This window comes from Neoarius graeffei, chromosome 27 (genome assembly GCF_027579695.1).
Source record: "Neoarius graeffei isolate fNeoGra1 chromosome 27, fNeoGra1.pri, whole genome shotgun sequence".
NCBI lineage: Eukaryota > Metazoa > Chordata > Actinopteri > Siluriformes > Ariidae > Neoarius > Neoarius graeffei.
This window is the reverse complement of record NC_083595.1, coordinates 18,334,484-18,354,884: the sequence shown is the minus strand read 5'-3', so window position 1 is coordinate 18,354,884 and position 20,401 is coordinate 18,334,484. Positions and strand designations below refer to the sequence as shown.

Here is a 20,401-nt window from a genome sequence, read left to right as displayed (position 1 = left end):
CGGAGTCTTTGTGCTGTTATGTTTATCTCCAGTTTCCTTTGTACTGTGTTTTTTGATCTTCTTAGCTTTTGAATTTTTGCACTTTGCTTTTCTTTTGGATTATACTCTTTGGTTTTTTTTTGTCTTTTGTTTTGCCCTGTATATAGTGTATATAGTTTAAATAAACCTTTTGATTCTTTTTCTACTTCCGCCTCACGCCTCTGCATTTGAGTCATCCCCCTGGTGGCCTAGTGGGGGTTTGCTGGATTATCACACCAACGAACCAGGTTCGAATCCCAGCAAAACCCTAACAGAAAGACTCCGTCATGACCGACTCAGCAGAGGCTGCTTCAACTGTCTACCCGGCCAACCTTCAGGGAATTATGGCAGCTTTGACACGCTTCGGAGCGACCATGGACGCTCATGGACGTACGCTCACCAGCCAACGTGAGGCCCTCGCTCGCCACGAGGAACTGCTTCAGCAAATTGGGAAAACCCTGGCACAGCTGACATCTCTGCCTGCATCTCCTGCTCCTGATCCAGTTCCTGCTCCTGATCCAGCTCCCACTCCTGCTCCAGTGCCTCCTGCAATGCTGCCTTCTTCACCTCGTGAACCCAGCCTTCCTGCACCACAGAGGTATGACGGCAAGCACAGTGAGTGCCGAGAGTTCCTTACCCAGTGTCAACTCACCTTTGAGCTTCAGCCTACCACCTACACTACGGATCGCCGCAAGATTGCCTTTGTGATCACCTTATTAGCTGGTAAGGCGCGAGCCTGGGCTACTGCTATCTGGCAAAGACAGGGACCTGAGTGCTTTGATTTCCAGCTGTTTTCTGAAGAGATGCTTCGGGTCTTCGATCAGGCAGACATCAGTACCGACGCAGCCCGAAAGCTCATGTCCATCCGGCAAGGAGGAAGCGTCGCAGATTACGCCATCTCGTTCCGAACACTCGCAGCAGTAAGTGGATGGAACGAGACTGCCCTGGTGTCAGCCTTCCACCATGGTCTGTCTGACCCCATCAAGGACGGTCTGGCCTCTATTGGATGCCCAAGTGACCTCGAAACCCTCATCTCACATGCTATTCGTCTGGACAACAGGATGAGAGAACGCCACCAAGCCTTGAGCCCCCCCAGCCTCCCTACCTCTACCTGGAGACCGTCTACCTCCTTCAGTGACTGTCCAGAACCCATGCAAGTGGGTCGTACTCGCCTCTCCGCATCTGAGAGGGAGCGCAGAAGGAGGGACAAGTGCTGCATCTACTGTGGCAAGCCTGGTCACTTCCGAGCATCATGTCCCGAACTCTTGGGAAAAGGACCGCCCCGTCCAGCCGAGGGAGGGTTGTGACGGGGCCTACCCTCTCTCCCGGACTCCCTGGCCAAGGAATCTACATCCCGGTCTCCATCTCCTGGGGTGAGTCTGTCCACTCTTGTCAAGCTTTGATAGACTCAGGGGCGGCTGGGAACTTTATGGATATTCACTTCGCCCAAAGCATCAATATACCTACTGCACCTCTTGAAGTCCCTCTGTCTGTGTCTGCCCTCGATGGCCAAGCGTTAGGTGATGGAAGAGTCACTCAAGTTACTTCTCCAGTTTTCCTCCAGTCTCAAGGTCACAAGGAAGAAATATCCCTGCACCTGATTCCTTCACCTGAGTTCCCAGTTATTCTAGGCCTTCCTTGGCTTACTCGCCACAACCCTCGCATAGACTGGGTAACAAGCCAGGTTGTGGAATGGGGCCCTGCATGCCATGCCTCTTGTCTGCTCTCTAGCTCTCCTGTGTCTCCTGCCGAGCCCCCTGATCTCACCGAGTTATCTCAAGTTCCCACAGAGTACTGGGATCTCAAGGAGGTATTCAGCAAGAGCAGGGCCGCCGTTCTTCCTCCGCACCGGGCCTACGACTGTGCCATCGACTTGCTCCCTGGGACTACCCCTCCTCGTGGCAGACTGTTTTCACTCTCTCAGCCAGAACGCAAGGCCATGGAGGAATACCTCAAAGATGCCCTGGTCTCTGGGTTTATTCGACCCTCCACTTCACCTGCTGGAGCCGGCTTCTTCTTTGTCGGCAAGAAGGATGGGGGGCTCCGACCATGTATTGATTACAGGGGCCTGAATAAGATCACTGTGCGCAACCGATATCCCCTTCCGCTGATGTCCACAGCTTTCGACCTGCTCCAAGGCGCCACCGTCTTCACCAAGTTGGACCTACGGAACGCATACCACCTCATCCGTATCCGACAGGGAGACGAGTGGAAGACTGCCTTTAACACCCCGTCTGGGCACTACGAATACCAGGTGATGCCCTTCGGACTCACCAACGCACCAGCTGTTTTTCAGGCCCTAATCAACGACGTCTTAAGGGACATGATTAACCTATACGTTTTTGTCTACCTCGACGACATCCTTATCTTTTCCAAGACCGTGCAGGAGCACCGCCACCATGTCCGCCAGGTTCTCCAGAGGCTGCTACAGAACAATCTGTTCGCCAAGGCCCAGAAATGCGAATTTCATGTTCCCGAGGTCTCCTTTCTGGGATTTATTGTACGGACAGGCCAACTCCAAATGGACCCTGCCAAGACCCTGGCCGTCCGGGATTGTCCTACTCCCAAGTCCGTTAAGGAGGTTCAGCGGTTCTTAGGATTCGCTAACTTCTACCGCAAGTTCATCAGGAACTTCAGTTCTGTGGCAGCACCCATGTCAGACCTCACCAAAGGGACAGGTGGATCTTATGGCTGGTCTCCTCAGGCAGAAAAGGCGTTCAAAGACCTCAAGGACCGCTTCTGCACGGCACCCATTCTGGTTCTCCCGGACACCTCCCAACCATTCATCGTGGAGGTGGACGCCTCGGACAGTGGTGTCGGCGCGGTGCTCTCTCAACGTTCGGAAGGAAAGCTGCACCCCTGCGCTTACTTCTCCCACCGCCTGAGTCCTGCTGAGTCCCGGTACGATGTGGGGGATCGAGAACTGCTAGCGGTCAAACTGGCCCTTGAGGAGTGGAGGCACTGGCTGGAGGGAGCACAACATCCATTCCTGGTTTGGACTGACCACAAGAACCTGGAGTACCTCCAGCAAGCCAAGAGACTGAACCCTCGACAGGCTAGGTGGGCCCTGTTTTTCAGTCGGTTTGACTTCACCCTCTCATACCGCCCCGGCTCCAAGAACACCAAACCTGACGCACTGTCCAGACTGTTCTCTGCCACTAACAGGGAGAATGAAGTCGGGCCTATTATCCCTGTGTCCCGGATTGTGGCCCCTGTCCGCTGGGGTATTGAGGAGGCTGTCCGACGAGCCCAACGCCAGGACCCCGGTCCTGGGACGGGGCCACCAGGCCTCTTGTACGTCCCACATCAAGCCCGGGCCAAGGTTCTCCAGTGGGGTCACTCTTCCCCTCTCACCGCCCACCCGGGAGCTCGGAGGACCCTGGACTTCCTGAAAAGACGCTTCTGGTGGCCTAACATGGAGAAGGAAGTAAGGTCATTTGTCCTGTCCTGTGAGGTTTGCACCAGAACCAAGAACCCACGACAGCGTCCCCAGGGTCTCCTGCATCCTCTGACCATTCCCCGGCGTCCCTGGTCCCACGTGGCAGTCGACTTTATCACGGGTCTCCCTGAGTCACAAGGTAACACGGTCATTTTGGTCTTAGTTGACAGATTCTCCAAGGCCTGCCGCTTCATACCACTGTGCAAACTCCCCTCTGCTCTTGAAACTGCGAAACTTTTGTTTAATCATGTCTTCCGAGTCTTTGGTCTTCCACAGGACATCGTCTCAGACCGAGGGCCCCAGTTCTCCTCCCGAGTGTGGCACGGGTTCTGCAAGGTCATCGGAGCCACTGCCAGCCTCTCCTCTGGGTTTCACCCACAGTCCAATGGTCAGACGGAGAGGCTCAACCAGGACCTGGAAACCACCCTGCGAGGCCTGGCTATGGATAACCCGACATCGTGGAGCACCTGGCTGCCATGGGCGGAGTACGCCCACAACACCCTGCAGTCATCGGCCACCAAGCTGTCGCCATTCCAGTGCCAATTCGGGTTCCAGCCACCTCTGTTCCCGGACCAGGAGGAGGACGCGGGGGTGCCCTCGGTCAACCAATATGTGAGACGGTGTCGCAAGACCTGGAGCAAGGTCAGGAAGACCCTCATACAGACCTCCAGAACCAACCAGACTCAGGCCAACCGCCATAGAAGACCTGCACACGCTTTCCGCCCTGGGCAGCGTGTTTGGCTGTCCACTAAGGACCTTCCACTGCGGGTGGAGAACCGCAAGCTTGCTCCTCGCTACATTGGCCCCTTCAAGGTGGTGTGCAGGGTGAACCCTGTCTCCTACCGGCTCCAGTTGCCCCGGACTCTGAGGATCAACCCCACTTTCCATGTTTCCCTGTTACGGCCCATACTGACGTCTACGTATGCCCCTGCCCCTAGGAACCCCCCACCCCCCCGCATCTTCCAGGGGCAGACTGTGTTCACTGTGAATCGCCTGCTTGACTCCCGCCGGGTCCGCGGCGGGTTGCAATATCTGGTGGACTGGGAGGGCTATGGTCCTGAGGAGCGCTGCTGGGTTCCTGCTCGGGATGTCCTTGATAAAGAACTATGTCGGGACTTCCATTCGGCCCATCCGGATCGCCCTGGGAACGTCAGGAGACGCTCCTAGAGGGGGGGGTCCTGTTAGGACTAGGACTGTTTTGGCCTCTAGAGGCCGCTGTTATTTCCTTTTCATGTCGTGTTTATTTTGGCCTCTAGAGGCCGCCTCTGTTCCTGTGTCTTGTGTTTGTGTTAATTGCCTAATTATCTTCACCTGTGTCCTTAATTAGTTTGTCTATTTATACCCCTGAGTTCAGTCCTCTTGTCACGGAGTCTTTGTGCTGTTATGTTTATCTCCAGTTTCCTTTGTACTGTGTTTTTTGATCTTCTTAGCTTTTGAATTTTTGCACTTTGCTTTTCTTTTGGATTATACTCTTTGGTTTTTTTTTGTCTTTTGTTTTGCCCTGTATATAGTGTATATAGTTTAAATAAACCTTTTGATTCTTTTTCTACTTCCGCCTCACGCCTCTGCATTTGAGTCATCCCCCTGGTGGCCTAGTGGGGGTTTGCTGGATTATCACACCAACGAACCAGGTTCGAATCCCAGCAAAACCCTAACATTCACAAACTGTTATTCATACTAATGTACAGAATTTCATTGTATTCTTGTACAATGACAAAGTTATTATTATTCCCAGTAAATGCCATACAAAATTTCAGCATTTATTATATTATTTATTAAAATCTTTATTAGTTTTATTAAGTACAGAGCCACTGTACTTAAAATACAAATCACAAAATTGTATCAGAGAACTAATATTTGTATTTTATGCCTAAATTTTCAGCTTATCTTTATTCTGCAAGTTTTACCATACCCAGTTCTACAACCCCAATTCCAGAAAAGTTGGGACGCTGTGTAAACTGTAAATAAAAACAGAATGTGATGATTTGCAAATCATGGAAACCTTATATTTCATTGAAAATAGTACAAAGACAACATATCACATGTTGAAACTCAGAAATTTTATTGTTTTTTGAAAAATATATGCTCATTTTGAATTTGATGTCAGCAACACATTTCAAAAAAGTTGGGATGGGGCAACAGAAGATTAAAAAAAGTTGCTTAACACTAAAAAAAACGAATTAGATTAATTATCAACAGGTCACTAAGATGACTGGGTATAAAAAGAGCATCCCAGAGAGGCAGAGTCTCTCAGAAGTAAAGATGGGGCAGGGTCCACTGCTCTGTGAAAGACTGCGTGGGCAAACAGTGCAATTTAAGAATAATGTTCCTCAATGTAAAACTGCACAGAATTTGGGGATCACATCATCTACGGTCCATAAAATCATGAAAAGATTGAGAGAATCTGGAGAAATCTCTGTATGCAATACACAAGGCTGAAAACTGACATTGGATGCCTGTGATCTTCAGGCCCTCAGGAGACACTGCATTAAAAGCAGACACGTGTCTGTAGTGGAAATCACTGTATGGGCTCAGGAAGACTTCAGAAAACTATCATCTGTGAAAACAGTTCATTATTGCATCCACAAATGCAAGTTAAAACCAGATATAAACAATATCCAGAAACCCCGCCCCCTTCTCTGAACAGAGCTCTTTTACAATGGACTGAGGCAAAGTGGAAAACTGTCCTGAGGTCTGACGAATCAAAAGTAGAAATTCTTTGTAGAAATCATGGACACCATGTCCTCCAGACTAAAGAGGAGAGGGACCATCTGGCTTGTTATCAGTGCACAGCTCAAAAGCCAGCATCTGTGGTGGTATGAGGGGGCATTAGTGGTATGAGGGGGCATGACATGGGGAGCTTGTACATCTGGGAAGGCATTATTAATGCTGAATGATATAAACCCTTTTCACAGCAATATGCTGCCATCCAGACAAAATATTTTTCAGGAAAGGCCTTCCTTCTTTCAGCAAGACAATGCCAAACCGCTTTCTGCACATATTAAAACTGCATGGCTCCATAGTAAAATAGTCCAGGTGCTAAACTGGGCTGCTGCAGTCCAGACCTGTCTCCCATTTAAAACATTTGGTGCATTATGAAGCACAAACTATGACAAAGGAGACGCCAAACTGTTGAGCAACTGAAATTGTATATCAGACAAGAATGGGACAACATTTCTCTTTCAGAACTACAGCAATTGGTCTCTTCAGATCCCAAATGTTTACAGTGTTAAAAGTAGAGGTGATGCAACACAGTCACTACGTTTACATGCACATAGAGAGAATCGAATTTCTGCCGTTGCTCGACTGAAATCGAAGTTCAAAATGCCATGTATACACCTTAATTCGGCTGAAATTGAACCGAACTTGATTTCTCGGAATCGAGCTACACGACCTAGTTTATGCGATTTCTGCCGAGCTACTTTGTGCATGTATACCCTATCGAGCTAGTTGTCGAGCTACTTCCGGAAGTGACGAGTGACGAGACCACAAGCGGGAAACACAACAGCCTCAGTCGGCATGACAACAGTAGTAGCGAGCAGCAGAAGAGGTCAGGAGGAACAAACGAAGAAGAGAAAATGGCGATGTAGAGCTCTCTGAAGTGTGGGTGGAGCACAGAGGACGGCAGGACAAAGCTTCTGGTACTAATAGGCTTTTTATTGTCAGACTTTTCAGTTTAACAGCCTACTTTTATTCTTGAGAGAAAAACACGCACGCGCTGTGTTCTAGTCCCGGGATGAGCTCTCCCCTCTGCTTTCCCTCTGCCTCCTTAAATAGGGCGCGGTTACTGGGAAGACACACAAACACAGGTTAATTACTCTCAGGTGAAGTGATTCTGCCACTCACCTTCCCTGGCTCCGCCCTCCTGTCACAGACCGGCGCTTGACCACGCCCCCACTGCTACAGGCAAGCAGAAACGTGCACTTCTGGAGCAATGAGGAGACAGAGTTCATGCTCATTCAGCTTAAGGAGTTGAATATATTAAAATTCATGGACGGGAGAAAAACACGCAATGGAGAACACGGAACTGATAACTTTGTTTACACTCTTGAATAGCTCTTCTTCATGACGACAACTGGAAGTGTACCAACACGATGGGGCGTGTTGAGCCACCTGTGGCTTGGGTGCACAATGCACCTCACACAATAGCCCGATTTCATTGTGTGCATGTAGGATTGGATTTCTCTGGCACCCTGCTGGGACCTTCAGCTCGATTACCGACAGCAGCTCGATTTGGATGTGCATGTAAACGTAGTCAGTGGTAAACACGCCTCGTCCCAACTTTTCTGAAACGTGTTGCTGATATCAAATTCAAAATGAGTATCTATTTTTAAAAAACAATCAAATTTCTCAGTTTGAACATTTGATATGTTATCTTTGTTCTATTTTCAATGAAATATTGGGTTTCCATGATTTACAAATGATCGCATTCTGTTTTTATTTACAGTTTACACAGCGTCCCAACTTCTTTGGAATTGGGGTTGTACAATTTAAACAAACTACAGTGTCAGTAGAAGCAAAACTTCAAAAAAATACTGTCTACTTGAAGAGCTTGAACAATGTATTGATTTGCTTTTCAACATCAGATGGAAGTTTATATTGCCTGCCAGTTGATGTAAGTAATCGTACTTGTGGATGATTCCCACTAATAATAGCCTAATAATAAAAATCTATTTCCATCTGTAGCAAAACATGGTGTATTTGATACCTTTTGAAAAATTTGAAAGATCTGATATGCTTCAATATAGAAATACAGAGGGCCAAAACTGCTCCAAAGCACAAATGAATTTTTTTGTACAGTTTTAGCAAGCTATAAACTGACAAATATGCAACTGTGGATCTTCTTTTATAGTAGTTAAAGATATTTAGTACCTAAGAACAACTCCTGAAAATTTCATGCATCTACCATGAAAAGTTCAAAAGTAATGACTTACTGAACTTAGCATTTTTTTCTGTACCACTTATTTTTACAGTAAAATCAGTGTCATGCTCCATTTTTAAAGCCCCAATATCTCAAAAACTAATAAAGATATAAGGCTGAAATTTTGTATGGTGTTTACTGAGAATAATAATATGTTTGTGAAAGTATGAAATAAATCAGAGATGATCAGTCGGGATGCCTCCGGTGTTTTCATAGGTCAGCTATACAATATAGCTCTGCAATGCTACATGGTTTAAGCTATACACACACTTAAGTGCTAAACATTCTACAAACCACATTTCAAAAAAAGTTGGGATTTTTTTTTTTAAATTCAATAAAAACAAAAATCTGTGATTTGTTAACTACATTAACCTTTATTTTGACAAAAGCACAAAAAAAGATTTTCAATAGTTTTACTGACCAAGTTAATTGTATTTTGTAAATATAAATTAAGTTAGAATTTGAAGCCTGCAACACACTCGACACACTCCGGTCCTCGTTGAGCTGTCTGTGGACCAAAAAAAACACTTCTAAACCCTGCTCCAGGCCCAGGCTGAAGACCAGCAGGTGATCAGGAGCCTGGTCCAATCAGTGGGTACTCCAGTGGTCGTCCCTGCGGCCAACCTCCCTGTTCAGCTGGTTAAGATGGGGCCACCCCATATGGAAAAGAAATAGAAGAAACTTATAAAAAATATATAACTTTCCATCACCTTCAGTTTATGTTTCATGTATTGTGCATCATATAAGGAATATGATTTACTCCTGAAAGTGGCCACTTTTGCATTACTGTCATATTGTTCTGATAAATACGCAAATCATACAAGTTTCATTTTGTTCAAATTTACTAAGGATCTTATATCTGGTTTCACTGTTGTATGCTTTACATACAAGTTTCAGACAAAGGACATACAAATTTTATAACATTTATCTACAGTACATCTTTTCCATATGGGTAAGATGATCCAGAAGTATTCATGGAGCTGTTTGAGCATGTCACAGGCATGCTTTTGGCCAACCTCACAGTGGGTGGCCTACCTATTGTCGCTCCTGTCAGAGGAGGCCCAGCTCATGGCTCGGTAGCTCCCCATCACCAGCATGCTGCAGTACCCAGACCTGAAGCGGGCTATACTGCAGCATGGACCAGAGGAACATCACCAGCGCTTCCATGCTCTGATGTGCAGCAAGACCGGCTACCTGTTTGCTTTTGCCAAACTTTCATTTTCTACCCATCCCTCTCCCTCTCCTGCTCTCTCTCCTCACCCCTCTTCTACCCCAGCCCCATGGAAATGGAGGTCATTTCCCTGTAACCTACTCCCCACACTGGAAAATGCACAATTGGTGAAGGTCAGATGTGTACACAGTGACATCCACAAAAATCCGCTAATGCCTGTCGTTATTCAATTCCAAGAATTTCCCATCAGAACAGACACGTGATGAGTCTCTGAGGCATGCTTTTGACCAAGTGAAAGTAATTGATGTCTGACCCCTCCAACCTAATGTAGCACTTTCCTTTCTGTATTTTTGTATTATTAAGGATAGCCTATATTGAATGACTCAGGACACTCAAACTAAGGAAGAGACAACACAGTTGTTGGTCCCAAAGAGCCATAGGGAACTTTTATTCCATGTGGCTCATCATAATCTGATGGATGGGCACTTGGGTCAGGATAAAACACTAAATCATCTCATGGCTCGTTTCTGTTGGCCAGGGATTCGCATCAATGTCCACAGGTGGTGTGCGGCCATTACCATTAATTGAGATCCCTTTTGAAAGAATTGGCATGGATGTCATCAGGCAAGTAGACTGATCTGCACGTAGGCATCACTTTGTGTTAGTCATAGTGGATTATGCAACGCAATACCCAGAACCCATGCCTCTTTGCAATATCTCAGCATGCAGTGTTGTGGTGGCACTCTTCTGCATTATCTCCCAAGTCAAAGTTCCAAAATAAATCCTGACTGATCAAGGCATTATGTTTATGTCACACACACTCTGCGAATTGTACAAATTATTGGGGATTAAATCAATTCGTACTAGTGTTTATCATCTACAAATGGATGGGCTGGTCAAACGATGTAACCAAACACTGAAGAACATGATTCATAAGTTCATTCACAGGGTTGCTAGAAACTGGAATAGGTGGCTAGAGCCTCTGTTGTTTGTAGTGCAAGTCTTCACCGGGTTTACCCCATTTGAATTACTGTATGGCCACAAGCTCCATGACATCTTAGACATCATTAGAGAAAATTGGGAGGAGGGGCTTTCTCAAAGCAAAAATGAAATCCAATACATCCTTGACCTGAGAGCAAAACTCCATGCACTGAGTCACATAACCTAGAAGAATTTGTTAAAGGCAGAAGAACGTCAATCTTGCCTGTACAATAGAGGGGCATGGCTAAGGGAATTTGCACCAGGAGATAAAGTCCTCATTTTACTGCCACCTCAAGCTCAAAATTACTTGCCAAGTGGCAAGGGCCCTTTGAGATCACATGGTGAATTGGTGGAGTCGACTATGAGGTCAGGCACACAGATTGGGGTGATGCACATCAAATTTACCACTTCAGTCTCCTGAAACCATGGAGATAGGAGATTCCTGTGGCTCTGGCAACAGTAGTTCCAGAGAGGGTGGAGCTGGAACTGGAAGTAAGTCCAAAAGGTGCGGCCCAATTTATCCCAGTCCCCGATGGAGACTACCTCTCACCATCCCAGAGAGCACAGGTTGTCAGGTTGTTGGAGGAATTCTGTGATATGTTCTCACCCCTTCCTGGTCACACTGACCTCATGGAGCACCACATTGAAACTCCCCTGGGCATGGTGGTGAATAGCTGCCCATATTGGCTCCCCAAGCACAAGAAAAATGTTCTTTGAGATGAACTCAAGGCAATGGTTGACATGGGAGTAATTGAGCACAGTGACTGGAGCCGCCCAGTGGTCTTGGTTCCCAAGACTGATGGGTCAGTCCAGTTCTGTATGGACTATAGAAAAGTCAACGCAGTGTCTAAATTTGAGGCATATCCGATGTCTCGCATTGATGAACTGCTTGATCGGTTAGGTGCGCCTCGCTTTTACTTAACACTGGATTTAACAAAGGGATATTGGCAAATCCCCTTGACTCCATTATCCCACAAGAAAATGGCCTTTTCCACTCTGTTTTATTTACACCAATTTGTCACCCTTCCTTTTGGGTTGTTTGAGGCCTCAGTGATGTTTCAGCATCTCATGGACCAAATTCTCCATCCCACAATGCATATGCAGCAGCCTATTTAGATGACATGGTCATTTATAGTAATGATTGTAAGCAGCATGTACAACATTTCAGGGTGGTCCTGAGGTCACTGAGGCATGATGGGTTCACAGCAAACCCAAAAAAGTATGCAATTGGATGGGTGGAAGCATGGTATCTGTGCTTCCACTTGGGTCATGGGCAGCTGCATCTCCAAATTGATAAGACTTCAGTGATTGCAGCCTGCCCAAGACCTAAGACCAAAAAGGGGGTGAGGCAGTTCCTGGGGCTGGTTGGATATTATAGGTGATTCATGCCTAACTTTTTGGATGTCACCAACCCGCTGACTGGCCTCACTAAAAAGGGGTCACCAGATCTGGTCCAATGGACAGAGCCATATGAAAGGGCTTTTCCTCAGGTAAAAGTGGTTTTGTGTGGGGGCCCACTGTTGCATTCTCCTGACTTTTCTCTTCCTTTTGTTTTACAGACTGACACATCAGACAGATGGCTGGGGGCCTTTCTGTCCCAAGTGGTGGAGGGGGAGGAGTGCCCAGTGCTGTACATCAGCTGCAAGCTCTCCATGTGAGAGTCAAAGTACAGCACCATAGAAAAGGAATGTCTGGTCATCAAGAGGATGGTCCTCACTCTCTGATACTACCTGCTAGAACACCTGTTCACCTTCTGTTCCAACCATGCCCCACTCCAGTGGTATGAAGGATGCCAACATGTGGATCACTCGTTGATATCTGGCCCTTCAGCCCTTTACGTTCGAGGTGGTCCACAGGCTAGGGGCGCAGATGGTGGTGGCAGATTACCTCTCCTGCTGAGGGGCAAAGTCAGCTGTAGGCTCTCCGGCCTGAGTCGGGTGGGGGGGGTATGTGGCAGTGGGGGTGTAGTCATGCGTCGGCTGTGAATGGTGAGGAGTCAGGTTGAACTAGCAGGTAACATGTGACGAGGTACACTTGTGTCTAATTTCTGGTTGTCTATTACCTTGTGTCTTTGTGTGTCTTTCAGATCACCAGGAACAAGAGAGAGAGCTGTGTTCCCCAATATATGTGATGTCTGTGTGTATGATTTAATAATTGCACTGAAAAGAAAGAAAAATTAATAAAAACACATTCACTGAAGGCGGCACGGTGGTGTAGTGGTTAGCGCTATCGCCTCACAGCAAGAAGGTCCTGGGTTCGAGCCCCGGGGCCGGCGAGGGCCTCTCTGTGTGGAGTTTGCATGTTCTCCCCGTGTCCGCGTGGGTTTCCTCCGGGTGCTCCGGTTTCCCCCACAGTCCAAAGACATGCAGGTTAGGTTAACTGGTGACTCTAAATTGACCGTAGGTGTGAATGTGAGTGTGAATGGTTGTCTGTGTCTATGTGTCAGCCCTGTGATGACCTGGCGACTTGTCCAGGGTGTACCCCGCCTTTCGCCCGTAGTCAGCTGGGATAGGCTCCAGCTTGCCTGCGACCCTGTAGAAGGATAAAGCAGCTAGAGATAATGAGATGAGATGAATGAGACATTCACTGAAGGCTGCTCCCAGTTCCTCTTTATTACAAACCTCAGAGAGTTGTCACAATTGCATTTTGGAAAATTTCCCAACTTTTCTGGAAATGGGGTTTGTAATTTTTGAGGATAATTTATATTTAAACAAATATTGTGTTCATCTGACAGATTTGCTAAATGAATTTTTTTTTACTTTACAAAAAATGGTCACATTTGCACAAGCACTCATACTGTACTAGTATACGTTAAACTTAGTACTGTTGTAAATTTGATAAAGCCTTTTTGTATTTTGCTACCTTTGACCCCTGAGTGTGACACTGAATGCTTGTAACCTAAGCTCGCCTTCCCGTGGTAAGAAGAGGCTTAATGATCGTCTGCAGGAGTATGGATTAGAATCGCATTCTGGATCATTATGGACCTGCAAAAGGCAGCACAGAAAAGGATATGCAATATAGTGTATAAATAGAAGATAAATGTGTTTCTAGGCATAATAATTATTTATAGGATACTTTCTTCTACTCATCAAAGACTAAGTGACTGCTGACGAGCCCTTTAATTCAGTGACAAATAATATTGGCATTTGGCTCAATGAAAGTCCAGGATAAAGCAGGTTCACTACTCTGAATTCCCATCATTGAATCTCAGAGAACAAAGCCAATGCTGTTTGCTGTTTTGGCCCTGCTCATAATTACTCTATTAAACTGGAAGGGACATAAATTACTCCAATAATGAGATCACTTTCTCTAAGCTGGCCCAAGGCTATCTTCCCAAATTGCATGCACGCGTGCGCGCGCACACACACACACACACACACACACACACACACACACACACACACAACGGGCACAGTTCTACCATCTGATAAAATACAATTCAACTATAGTTGCAACTGACCTATAGCTGGATTTAAACAAAAACTGCTAATGAAAGTCTAACTTTAAAAAGGATGTCACATTTTAATGTTAACCCCATCTCTCACCCATCGTCAGCTGGGATAGGCTCCAGCTTGCCCGCAACCTTGCACAAGAAAAGCGGTTATGGATAATGGATGGATGGATGTTAATAAAACTACCACACAGAAACTATGTGGTAGTTTATACTGTGTACCTGTTCAGCACCATTAGATGAGATGTTTCTGTGAATGTGCATGTACCTGTATCAACACACTTGACTTTGTGTTGTCCTCACAGTCTTTTAGGAGTGTGTAGCTGCACTTGCCAGGAAAGTAGTAGTAAAGGCCATCAAACGTCTCATAGTTATATTGCCCCCATGATCGACATGTCATCTCTCTCTCCAAGCCTGTGTTTGGAACTAAAACATCTCCAATTTTATTTGCATGCTCAAAAGAATTGCAGATACTTTACATTTAAAGCACCAAGTCAAGGACTAAATTTTACTGGAGTGCAAACTAAGTTTTTTTTGTAATTTGCTCAGTTGAATCTGTGTCAGTGACAGGTACCATTTCAGCACAAACACCACAGTATTAAAAGAACAATTGCATTGCATTTACATGTGATTATATGATCTTTCAAACTCACAGTGAAACTACCAACAGGTTAAACTGTGAACAGCTAAATAAATATTTCAAGTAAAAAGTCCTAAATGCTATTAATACATACTTGTTTTGCAGTATGATTCTGTAGCCTGATAGAAAGAACAGTTGCAGGCGTCTGGATACAGACAATAATCTCCATTCAGGCATTGAAACATACAAGGATCTGTACTCCCTGTAGAATTAAAAGTACTGTATATTATGATCCATTTGTGAGTATGCCAACAAATATTAAAATCTATGAATTTTGCCACTTTTTTGTGCAAGAAAATATTGTGACAATGGTCAGTGTCATTTTTCTGACACAAACAGTTAAAGATTACATTTTGAAATTTAAATTTATACTTTTATAGCATGCGCAGTCATCATTTTGATGGCCTGTGTTTTATATATATATATATATATATATATATATATATATATATATATATATATATAGTTGGTGCCCTCCATGATTATTGACATGCCTTGTAAAGATTCATCGCCAAATCAATTGTCCTGTCTTGTGAGCAACACTGTCCCTTCCTCATTGCCTTTATTAATTTGACAAAGGCATTTGATCAGTGATGGTGGCACAGTGGTGTAGTTGTTAGCACTATCACCTCACAGCAAGAAGGTTCTGGATTCAAGCCCAGTGGCCGATGTGGCCTTTTTGTGTGGAGTTTGCATGTTCTCCCTGTGTCTGTGTAGGTTTCCTCCGGGTGCTTTGGTTTCCCCCACAGTCCAAAGACATGCAGGTTAGGCTAATTGGTGGTTCTAAATTGACCATAGGTGTGAAGGGTTGTTTGTCTCTATGTGTCAACCCTGCAATGATCTGGTGACTTGTCCAGAGTGTACCCCGCCACTCACCCATAGTCAGCTGGGATAGGCTCCAGCTTGCCCATGACCCTGCATAGGATAAGCAGTTATGGATAATGGATGGATGGATTTGATCAATGAGCTGGGGGGGGGTTGTTTGAGCTACTCCAAAAGTTGGGATACCCACCAACTCTGCTAAAAATAATCAAGTCCTTCCACGCAAACTCTCAGAGCACTGTCATGATGGCACCTCATTAGAACCCTTCCCAGTCAGCAGCAGTGTAAAGTAGGGATGTGTTCTAGCCCCTAGACTCTTCTGCATCTTCTCTTTGATGCTTCTATGCTATGTATTTGGAGATTCAACTGAAGATGTCTACTTGCACACTTGTAGCGATGGCATATTATTTAATCTTGCTTGCCATCGCTCGAAGACCAAAGTGTGCCAGGTGGTCATTTGAGAACCTCTCTTTGCTGATGATGCAGCTCTTCTTGCTGACATTGAATTGTTTATCAATTTTCAAAGAGTTCAGCCTAGAAATCAGCCTGAAGAATACCAAAGTATTAGGACAGGACACTGCATCTTCACCACGTATTCTTCTGGATGGTCAAACACTCAAATCAGGGGACTCTTTGATCTACCATGGGGCTAAAGTAACTGCAAACCTGTCCCTAGGCGCTGAGATTAGTAACAGGATTGCTTAGGCAGATGCAACTATGTAATATCTAAAGAAAAGAGTATGGGATAACAGCAAATTAACCTCTAATACCAAGGTCATTGTGCACAAAGTACACACACCATACAGTAGTGAATGCTGGGCTTCATATAAACATGCCAAGAGAAGAGAGTAAACTCAGTTCAACTACATTGTCTCCACTGCGTCCTAGGAATATCATGGATAGACAGAGATACCAATACAGACGTTCTCAAGTATGCAAGGATTCCCAGCATCTATAGCATATAGCATAGGCCTACATCGCCATCAAAGGGCCTGTCCTCATTGAACATCGCTGAAGTAGTTTCATCTCATTCAATCTTTAATTGAAATAAATTTATTCAGAGAAACACAAAACCCTCATCAAGAAATAAATATTTTCAACAAAAACAAGTGCCATATTCACTCCCCTGCATTTATTACTTTGTACAACCTCCCTTTGCCAGTAAAACAGCACTGAGTCTCCTCTTGTAATGTTGGAGAATACAGAGCAGGGCATCTGAGACCATTCCTCTTTACAGAATCTCTCCAGATTATCTAGGTTCTTAAGCCCTCTCTTGTGCACTCTCCTCTTCAGTTCACCCCATGGGGTTTCAGTGGGGTACAGGTCAGGGGACTGAGGTGGATGTGGTAGAAGCTTGAGTCTGTGTTTTTTTGGTATTTCATAGAGTCCATGATGCCATGTATCCTAACAAGGATTCCAGGTCCTTTGGAGGAAAAACAGCCCTAAAACATCACAGAATTTCCACCATATTTTACAGTTGGGATAGGGTTCTTTTCCTTCTTTTGACACAAAACCCACCTTGAATATTTATTACAAAATGCTTCATTTTTGTTACATCAGACCACACAACACTGTTCCAGTCAAAGTTGTAGTAGCATTTCACAAACTTCAGGTGCTTACATTTGTGGATAACTGACTTTTTTCTGTTATTTGGAGGGTATGCCAGAAAAAAAGCCTTTTCTGGCTTTTTTTCTGGCATACCTTCCAAATAACTTGTTGGCATGGAAATGGTATCTGATGGCAGTTTTGGAGACTTGGAAACCCTAAGAATTTACTGTCATGTACATTGGTGATGGATGGATGTAAGTGCTGAAAGAGTTTATTGAAAGCAAGCTGGCAGACAGTTCCAAAATATCAGGCAAAAGCAGTAACAAAAAACAGACAATGGTAATGTGAAGTACAGACAGTATAACCAAGGCAGAAACAAAGGACAAAATCAAAAATACAAGCAAGAGTCAAAGCTGGAAAAGCAATACAAAATACAAAGGCTAGGTAATGTCTCGCACAGGATACTAGGTGTATACTTCACCAAGTCTGTGTGTCAGGAGAGTCCTTTTATGCATGCGCTTTGATTGTGCTCTGAACAGGAACAGGAGCATGGCAAGTAGTCATAATGAGCTTGAGCATGACACTGCATGCAAGTTGGAGTCTGAGGCACATGCTGCATGCTCCAAGCGCCAATGCATATAGACATGATAGAACCCCACCCACCCACCCCAAACAGCTCCCTCTGGGAGCAAAAACCTCCTTGGTTGGCCACAGGGATGGGGATCAGGAGCTGGACAAAGTCCTCTCAAAGCTCTGCTCTGGCTCTGGCATGACATGGCACCGGAACGTGGGCTTAGGTGGAGGTTTTTGGTCAAGTTGCCCTTTGCATGGGAGCATGGATGCAAGTGGAACCCTGGGTTCAGGTTTGGCTTAGTATGGAGGCATGTATGCAGGCATAGGCCCAAAAAATGGAACTGGACTCAGATATGGGCTGAAGTTCAGGCATGGATTTTGACAAGAACATGGGTTTGAGCATTGGCATGGACTCAGGTGTGGATATGGGCTTGAGCATGGGTCTAAACCTTGGCATCAGAATGGGCATGGACCCTTGCATCAACATGGGCATGGACTTGAACATGAGCATGGGTTCAGACAAGGACATGTACTTGGACTCTGGCTGAGACTTTAACATTGGCATGGACTCAGGCATAAACATGGGCATGAACATGAACATGGGCATGAACTCAGGTGTCAGCATGGGCATGGACCTGGGCTTGAGCATGGGCATGGACCTTAGTGTCAGCATGAGCATTGACTTGAACGTGGGCAAGGACTCAGGTGTCAATATGGGCATGGGTTCAGGCAAGAATATGTACTTGGACTCTGGCTTAGGCTCTGATCTTGGCATGGACTCTGGCATAAGCATGGGCATGGACTTGAACATAGGCATGGACTCTGTCTTCAACAGGGATTTGGGTTCTGACATGGGCTCAGAGATGGGCAAAGGCTTAGTTTGAGTGACAGCATCCTCCCTGAAGCCTGGCTGCAGAGTGACGATCTTGTCATCCCTGACGCCAGGCAGTGGATCAATGATCTCATCTTCTTTGAAGTCTGGCAGTGAAATCTCATCTTCCCTGAACCCTGGTGGTGGAACTATGATATTGTCCTCCCTGAAGCCTGGCAGTGAAGTGAAGATCTCATCCTCCCTGAAGCCTGAAGCAAGAGCCGCCCTCCGGTGTGAGCTCTGGAGCAAAGCTGCCCTGTCGGCCTCCAGTGTGAGCTCTGGAATGAGCTCAGAACTGACAGCTGCCCTGTCTCCCTCCAGTGTGAGCTCTAGAATGAGGGCCACCCTGTCAGCCTCTGGTGCAAGCTCTGGAGTGAGGGCCACCCTGTTAGCCTCCAGTGCAAGCTTTGGAGTGAGGGCCACTCTGTGAGCCTTTGGTGTGAGCTCTGGAGCAAGGCCACCCTGTCAGCCTCTGGTGAGAGCTCTGGAGTGGAGTTCTCCATGTCTGCCACTGTGCCAGCCTCAGGAGGGAGCTCTGGAGTGAAGACCTCCCACTCTGTCACTGTGTTGGCCTCAAGAGGGAACTCTGGAGCACAGACTGCCCTGTCTGCCACTGTGTCAGCCTCAGGAAGGAACTGTGGAGCAGAGGCCTCCCCATCTGCAGCCGTGTCAGCTTCTGGAGTACCAGCCCCCCACCCACAAAAAACTTGACGGGATCCTCCTTCCCTAGTGCCTGGAACAGGAACTTTAACATGTTGCCAAAAGACTTGGCATCTTGAAGGCATGGGTGCTCAAAGGTGACTAGGTACTTAGCCCACCAGTTTGCTGGTCCAATGAGACAATAATTCATGCATCCTACCAGATGTTCTCTGCAGGCTTGGGCTCTACAAGGTCCTTATAGAAGAGCCTGCACTGTAGCAGAAATCCACAGGGTGAATAGGTTATACCATAAAAGGATGCCAGTATATCCAACCCTAGCTTCTGGATGAACCATACAGATCCCGATTTAAGCACCGTGACTCTGGCATGGTGTTGCATAGTGTGCCTGCTCTCTTTCACTACATCCATGTGGTCAGTGACATATTCTGTCATGTAAATGAGCAATGGATGGATGTCAGTGCTTACAGAGTTTACTGAAAGCAAGCTGGTATACACTTCCAAAATTTCAAGCAAAAGCAGTATCAAAAAACAAGCAGTGGTAATGCAGGCAGTATAACCAAGGCAGAGGACAAAGGGCAAAATCCAAAAATACAAGTGAGAGTCAAAACCAGAAAATCAATACAAAATACAAAGGCTAGATAATGTCAGACATAGGGTACAAAGCATATACTTCACAAAGTCTGTGTGTCAGGAGAGTCCTTATATGTGCGAGCTTTGACTGCACTTTGATCAGGAACAGATGCATGGAAATTAGTCCTAATGAGCTTGAATATGGGGTTGCATGAAAGGTGCATGCTGTGCACTCCAAGTGCCTATGCACATGGACATCACATTTACTTTTTTTAATAATTCACCAACAATGATCCTCGGGGATTTTTTTGTCTCTCTTGCTATCCTACTCACTGTATCTGGGGGCAAAATAAACTTGGGTCTTCTTCCAGGCAAGTTTGTAACAGCTGATATCCACTTTTTATCCCCAGCCCAAACAAAGTATGGCAGGGGATATAGAAACAGGTTCCATCTGTCTGTCCGGCTGTCCATCCAGCTGTCCGTCTGTCTGGTCACGTTTTTGTTTCTGGGCCATATCTTTAAAACTACTGAAGATATCTTCATGACATTTTGTATGCATATCAAGCAACATGGGCGGCACAGTGGTGCAGTGGTTAGCGCTGTCGCCTCACAGCAAGAAGGTCTGGGTTTGAGCCCCGTGGCCAGCAAGGGCCTTTCTGTGCGGAGTTTGCATGTTCTCCCCGTGTCCGCATGGGTTTCCTCCAGGTGCTCCGGTTTCCCCCACAGTCCAAAGACA

The 20,401-nt window shown here is 46.0% G+C and overlaps 1 protein-coding gene across 1 annotated transcript in view; it reads right to left on the bottom strand.

The window, feature by feature from the left end:
- The window catches only part of otog (otogelin), a 550,025-nt gene extending 530,522 nt beyond the window's left edge, over positions 1-19,503 (bottom strand). Inside the window, exons 1-6 of the mRNA XM_060911543.1 lie at positions 19,383-19,503; positions 18,897-19,111; positions 17,907-18,840; positions 14,716-14,823; positions 14,250-14,407; positions 13,393-13,514 (exon numbers count right to left, since the gene is read on the bottom strand). Coding sequence (XP_060767526.1) covers positions 13,393-13,514; positions 14,250-14,407; positions 14,716-14,823; positions 17,907-18,840; positions 18,897-19,111; positions 19,383-19,503 — 1,658 coding nt within the window. The remainder of the gene's footprint in view (positions 1-13,392; positions 13,515-14,249; positions 14,408-14,715; positions 14,824-17,906; positions 18,841-18,896; positions 19,112-19,382) is intronic.
- Between the last annotated feature and the right edge of the window lie 898 nt (positions 19,504-20,401).